The sequence below is a fragment of the Euprymna scolopes genome, chromosome 1 (assembly GCF_053919585.1).
Source record: "Euprymna scolopes isolate OS-2025 chromosome 1, ASM5391958v1, whole genome shotgun sequence".
Lineage (NCBI taxonomy): Eukaryota > Metazoa > Mollusca > Cephalopoda > Sepiida > Sepiolidae > Euprymna > Euprymna scolopes.
The window spans coordinates 201,507,856-201,515,522 of NC_136482.1; the positions used below are offsets into that span (position 1 = coordinate 201,507,856).

The 7,667-nt window shown below is 35.5% G+C and overlaps 1 protein-coding gene across 1 annotated transcript; it reads left to right on the top strand.

Annotated features, from left to right (window-relative positions):
• The first annotated feature begins 3,203 nt into the window (after nt 1-3,203).
• LOC145279761 (uncharacterized) lies at nt 3,204-6,231 on the top strand. The gene has a single exon (XM_080131072.1). The coding sequence runs from the start codon at nt 3,329-3,331 to the stop codon at nt 4,475-4,477; it is 1,149 nt and encodes a 382-aa protein (XP_079987198.1). The 5' UTR covers nt 3,204-3,328; the 3' UTR covers nt 4,478-6,231.
• Nucleotides 6,232-7,667: the final 1,436 nt, after the last annotated feature.

A 7,667-nucleotide genomic window follows, 5' to 3' on the forward strand; every position in this document is an offset into this window, starting at 1 on the left:
CAAACTTGAAAGTTCACCTATAACATCTTTAGTTCCCTTTTTTCCTTTTATGAAGACAACAACAACAACAACAACAACAACAACAACAACAACAACAAGAAAGAGGTATGCTAAAAACACTGGAACACAAAACTTTTACGTCATCACAGGACATCCATATAAACTCAACGTTCAATACTGTCCTGTTTTTTCAAAAAACACAACAAAAAAAAAAAAATGGAAAGCTGCAAAATTCTTGACATATCAAAGGCCTTCAATAAGGTATGGCATAAAGGCCTACTTTACAAGATTTCCAGCTACGGCATAACTGGAAATGTTTTCTCAGTTATTAAATCATTTCTCTATGATAGGCTCATAAGAATAGTGGTTGATAGGCAGAAATCAGAAGCCCACAGTATTAATGCTGGTGCCCCTCAAAAGTCCATCCTGGGCCCGACTCTCTTCCTGATCTACGTTAATGATCTCCCAAAACACATACTTAAATCATTCATTGACATCTATGCTGATGACACGGGCAACACATCAAAGACCGTAAATGACAAAGTTCTCTCTGATTCTCTCTCCTCTGATCTTGAGTGCATGGTAAAATGGGGGAAGACGTGGCTGGTTACTTTTAATGCATCTAAAACCAAGATTATTATTTCCATTGGAAGTGCTCGTCTGAGCTCCAATCTCTGGTCCCCTCTCGCCAATCTTTCACGAAAAACACCCGTCTGGCTGAAACCACTGTCAGTAATTTTCCCCACTCTTTATCTGTGCTTAAATCAATACGTAGATTCAATAAACAAAGCTTCTTTTTTAGAAGTGCACGCCTGTAGAACTCTCTTCCGTTTGCCTGTTTCCCACCTGACTACATCTTGGATGTCTTCAAGTCCAACATAAACAAGTTCCTGATAAACCGCCCCCTTAAGTAAGACACTTTATCAGATCTCCATTACTAACGATTACTACAATATTGTCCTATTGATTACTGTACACGCAATAACCCTTATCCCCGAGTGGCCTCCAGGCCTTGATAAGTGGTGACTTCCATGTAAAAATGAAATTTAAAAATTCAACATCAACCTTGTAATTCAAAAATGCCTTTCAACTCTTTGCATTTTTGACAATCTAAATTGTATATACATACAGACCATAGGATCTTTTAAAAGTGCATTCATCTTCATTTTCCACATTATAAAAAAATTCATATTTATACAAACAAAATTCCTTATAAAGTACACAGTATCTTGTTTTTGGATGTTAATTGACAACTACCTGTTTGTCTGCGTTTCTATTAGACAAGTTTTTATAAATAAATCTCACACAATTTCAAAACTAACGATTATAAAACGAATGTCATAGCATTTTTTCAATGAATTTCGATTTCTATTGCTTCTTTCTTTTTTTATCCAAAATCTCTTTGTTTTTAATTTTTATTCTTTGAATTTCAACAATTTCTTATTTTTAAATTTAACATAGACATTTTTATAACTAATGACACATTTCTACTTAACTTGTGTCTTAGTTTTTCTCAAATAACATTTTTCGATATCATTTTCTTTTCATTTTTCCTTTTTTGTTTGTTTTCTATCGAATGTGTATGTTAATTCCTTTACATCAGTTTCTTTTATAAAATTTTTCATGGACCCTTTTTCTAAAATTGTGTGTGTGTGTGTGGTAACTCGTTTTTAGATTCGTTATATCCCCATGTGAGGAGGTAAATACACAGAACCAAATGAACATATATTGAATAATGGGGTGTATATATCGGGGACAAGAATATAATTGAATATAACAGAGAGTTACACAATATCGACGATCATGAGACAATTTCTTAGAGAGTTCATATTTATTATAGACTGAGATATAGATGTAAAGCGAGATGTGAAGTGGGCAGTTCTTTTTAACATGGGAAGGGAGATACATTATTGAAGAGGAGGAAACAAACAACATCTTTAGAAGGGGTTTATTATTAAGTTCTTTTACAAAACAAAGATAAAGATACATTACTTAGCAGTTGAAATCATGATGAAGACAAAGGCTTACAACATCATGACATTTATTCCAGCTTGTGATAAGAATGGTCAGGTATTTGATGCTGTGGTACATTTTGTTCTCCCTTCTCTGCCTCGCTTCAGAAAGGGGCTTAGGTTAACTCTCCTCCTCTATCAACTACCAACTCTCCCAACTGACTGTTCTGCCCAACACAACTCAGCTAAACTGATTTCGAACCCTGACTTAAATGAATATGTTAAAATCTTCTTTCTTTGTGACGTCAGAACATGCTCAAACATGTGAATATTTTTTCACGTGAATTTTACATTACATATAACTTCAACACGTTTTTGGCATAACAAAGACATTCGTTAATTTAATTGTCCGATTCTACCTCTCCGATCTAACTAGTTGCGTAGTTATGCCTAATATAATGTACAATTGTCTACAGTCCTAGCATTGCATTTAAATAGCAATATGTATTCATTTTTACTTTTCATCACTGATTTCAATTCTAGCATTCTCCTTTAATAGGTATTAATTTCAATCCTAATTACTTAATTTCTCTAAATACCGAGAGCTGTCTCCTTCAATATATAGCAATATCACGGCCTAACATAAAACTACAGTCTAACTAATAGTCAGAAATATTGGCAACCTTTTTTTTTTGTAGATTATATTATTTTTACCTAAACCCAGTTGTATGTGTCTTTTTTTATTTTTCTTTACTTATACTTCTGTTTATAGTTTTTTCTTCCTTTTTTATTACTATAACATCTTTTATTTTTTGTACTTTTATTTATAGCATTTTTTAATTTGTATTTCTATTTATAGCATTTTATATGTTTGTTTTTGTGTTTATAGCATCATTCTTTTTATTTTTTTGCAGATATTTACTCTGATAGCAAATGATTTTCCAGATCAGAAAAGATATAACAGAGAGTTGCACAATATCGAAATAATGAAAACAATCTTGGATCTTTTCTAGATAAGTGTTGATATATTTTTCTGTGAAACAAATTACTCATTTTTCTTCAAAGTCCTAAAATCTCTGAGAAATTTTCTATGATGAGAAATATAGAAGAACAATAATATAAAATTTAAAAGTTTTACTGATCTATATTTAAAACCAAATCCATTCTTTATCTACATGCAAACACTGAAAAACGTATTCTTGTCAATTTGTGCATCTACAGAATTTAAATTTAAAAGAGAGAAAGGGTACACATTAAAATTTTACTGATTTGTATTCTTTAATCTCTATAAAGCTACATGCCAGCACAACAGAGAAAGCTTGATCTTGTAAGCATAAGAATTCCTATTTTCCACAAATAATAGTCTTCATATAGATATGGAAAAACATGCTGGTGAAAAACAATATTCTTGTCAAGTTTGTGGGTCAGCATTTTCAAAAACTTCTCATCTGAAATCTCATATGAGAACTCATACAGGTGAGCGACCATATTTTTGTCAAGTGTGCGGGGCGTCGTTTTCACAAAATGGTACTCTAAGGAAGCACATGCGAACTCATACAGGAGAGAAACCATATTCTTGTCAGATCTGTGGAGCTTCGTTTTCAGAAAATGGTAGTCTTAAAAAACACATGCGAGTTCACACAGAAGAAAAACCATATTCTTGTCAAGTTTGTAGCGCTTCTTTTACACAAACTAGTAGTTTAAAGGCACACCTGCGAATACATACAAAAGAAAAACCATATTTTTGTCAAGTTTGTGGAGCCTCTTTTGCGCAAAATGTTTATCTCAAAATTCACCAGCGAATGCACACTGGAGAAAAACCACATTCCTGTCAGATTTGTGGAGTTGCATTTACAACTATTTCTAACCTAAAAAGACACATAAGAAGCCATACTTCGGAGAAACCATATATTTGTCAAGTTTGTGAATCTTCATTTAAAAATTCAACTCATCTAAAAGATCACATGCGAACACACACAGGTGAGCGACCATATTCTTGTAAAATTTGTGGGTCGACATTTTTACAGAATTCTAATCTAAAATCGCATATGCGAACTCATACAGGTGAGCGACCATATTCTTGTCAGATTTGTGGGTCAGCATTTTTACAGAATTCTCATCTGAAGTCACATATGAGAACTCATACAGGTGAGCGACCATATTCTTGTCAGATTTGTGGGTCGGCATTTTTAAAGAATTCTCATCTGAAGTCACATATGAGAATTCATACAGGTGAGCGACCATATTCTTGTCAGATTTGTGGGTCGGCATTTTTAAAGAATTGTCATCTTAAATCGCATATGGGAACTCATCCAGGTGAGCGACCATATTCTTGTCAGATTTGTGGGTCGGCATTTTTAAAGAATTCTGATATGAAGTCACATATGAGAACTCATACAGGTGAGCGACCATATTCTTGTCAGATTTGTGGGTCGGCATTTTTACAGAATTCTTATTGTAAATCACATATGAGAACTCATACTGATCTCTCGGTTGGAGTAACTAAGACCAAGAGACCAAAATGAAAGATATACTACAATGTATGAAAATGGTTAATTGGGGAGAGGAAAATTATGTTCTTAATTTCTTTACTAACTCAGTGCTTGAGAGATAAAGTACTTCAATGGAGCATTCGGATATCTATGTATCTCATAGAGTTCAAATGTTAGCCCCAGGTTGTGGGCCCGCAACATCACCACCTTAGACCAGTGCAACATTTGTCTGTAACTACTCAACAGATAACCCTTACAATTCAAAATCCAGCAGAAGTGCATAACTCCATATCAGGAACCCAAATACCTACAGGATCCTCTCCACCACCTCACTGTCACTATAAAGCATATTACACATCTTCATCCCCATCAACATGTGAAATAACTCCCTTACCAAGAAAAACTCCATCTTGTGTCTTGCTTCCAGAACCAGATGATGAGCAATTGGAAATAGAAGAAGAACTCTGTAACACAATAGAAAAAGTTAACAATATGAGCATGGAAGAAAGGCCTAGGTTACCTAAAATACAAGCTTCAAGATTCTTTAAGTCATTGATCATCAAAGTCAATATTGCTCTTTCTAAGGCTTGTTCCAGAAGAAATAGACCTTAGGCAGCTAAATAACGTCACATATGCTGCTGGACTGTACATTAGCAACAAAATACTTCCTCTGAATAAACACCAAAATAGAAATAAAATACCTAATGTAACCAAAGCAACACCAAAATGGAAAGCCAAGCTGATAAAACAAATAAACACCCGTAGAAAGGAGCTTAGCCACTTAAAGCAGTTCATGAAGAATCCCACAGTGGAAGGTAGACTCAAAAACATCGTCAAAAGAATATGTGCGAAATTTAAAACAAATTGTAAAAATATCAGAAACATAGTGAAGGAACTGGAAGGCAAAATACCAGCCATTGCCCAAAGAATTAAACATCACATGGCAAAGATTAATGCAAAGACACTGAATAAGTTTTTTACAAACAACCCCAGAACTTTCTACAGGAATCTAATAAGAGAAGAAATTAAAATCCAAGATCCCCCATGTAAACAGGCATTAGACTATTACTGGGGACCCTTATTTGAAAAAGAGGAAGTACATAACGAAGAGGCCCAGTGGATCGAGGATATTATCAATGCAAATAAAAACAAAAGAGAAATGCCAGAGCCAGAAATAACGCCAGATAAAATAAGATCAAAGCTGGCACGAGCTTCAAATCACAAGAAACCTGGCATCGACAACATATCTAACTTCTGGTTAAAACAGCTAACAGCATTGCATGATCATTATAGCAGATGTTTCACCCGAGTTTTGAAAGCTTATGAAGCGACACCATCATGACTATTAAAAGGCAATACAAGCTTACTAGTAAAAACCACAGAAACCCAAAACCCCAGCAAATATCGCCCAATATGCTGCCTAACCACGACTTACAAGCTATTCACTGGATTAATAACTGACAGCATATATGAACATCTTTCATCCGGAGATTATCTTGAGGAGGAACAAACAGGATGCAGGAAAAATTGCCTGGCCACTACAGATCAATTGCTCATCAATAAGACCATTTTGGAAGATTGCAAGAAAAAGAAGTCTAAATATGGCATGGATAGATTATCAGAAAGCATTTGATAGTGTACCTCATTCGTGGATACTAAAATGCCTCGAATTATACAAAATCCACCCGACCATACAAGAAATTATAGCTGCCCAAATGAAGGAGTGGCAAACATCCATTACTTTAAACCATAGCGGGGAAAGGATATCCATTCCAAATATAAAAATAAAAAAAGGAATCTTCCAAGGAGACAGTTTATCTCCTCTACTAATTTGCTTAACAATTGATCCTCTAAGTAAGCTCCTAAAGACCTGCCAACGTGCTTATAATCTAAGCTACATCCGCCAAAGAGAATCCTCCAAGGTAATAAACCATTTATTTTTCATGGATGATCTTAAGCTGTATGCTAGCTCGGATAAAGATTTAAATCATCTACTAAAAATTGTCCACACTTTTTCCAATGACATCAAAATTAAGCTCGGGCTGGATAAGTGTGCTAAGTGTACTTTGAAAGATGGCAAGAAGATATCTACTGAAAACATACAGCACAATGAAAATAGTAAAATCAGGGAACTGGATGAACAGGAAACATACAAATACCTCGGCATTGATGAAAATGAGTCCATCCAGCATTCCAAGATAAGAGAAACTAAGTCAAGAATATTTACGCGGGGTAAGAAAAATCTGCAAAACTGAAATCACAAACAAGAACAAAGTTACGGCGATTAACCATATTGCCATGCCAGTACTAACATATAGTTTTGGCATTATTGACTGGCCTCAGAAAGACATAAATTGGCTTGACACAAAGACCAGTGCATGCCTCGTTTGTACCTACCCAGGCGAGAAGGAGGTATGGGACTCTCGGAAGTCAATCATCAACGCAGAGCCATAATCGTCAGCATAGGTCAGTACATAATAAGTTCCTGTAACCCAAAGCTGATGAAAATTAAAGCCCATTATGAGAACCGAGCAAGTAGTACAACATCTATAACACAACTTGCCACTCATTTTGGAAAAGATTGCCTCATAAATGATGCTGAGAACCCAAATAATCCTGCCACTGACATAGCCCAGAAAAGTCGGGAAAAATACACTAGCCAGTTCCATAGTGTTAAAACAGAAGAATGGACCAACCATAAACGGGCAAAATACCTAACGACTAAACTATCCCAAGAATATATCGATAGGGATGGTTCTCTGGACTGGCTCAAAAGAGGATCCCTCCATTACGACCAAGAGAGGTTGATATTGGCTGCACAAGACCAGGGCCTCATGATGAACGCCTTCAAAAAGATGGGTGGTCTAAGCAACAATAATAAATGCAACACAATATTAGCTACTTGTATTTTCTCTACCGCTCTCCTTTAAACCAAGACTGTACCCTAATAAACAAAGTCTCAGACAGCATAGATATAGCACTCTCCCTCGATACTAGTGCACAAATACATGTATTTGGAGACTTCAATGTCCACCACAGTAACTGGCTAGGATTCTCTAATCATACAGACGTAGCTGGTAGCGCAACACATAGCTTCTCTATATCCCATTCCCTACCTCAGTTGGTTACATTTCCGACACGTTTCCCAGACCAGCAAGATCAACATGCCTCACTTCTAGATCTCTTTCTGACAACGGTTCCCAATGACTGTACAACAACTGCC

What these genes read in the sequence shown, in the direction of transcription:
- LOC145279761 (XM_080131072.1), top strand. Translation starts at nt 3,329, where the DNA reads ATGGAAAAACATGCTGGTGAAAAACAATATTCTTGTCAAGTTTGTGGG.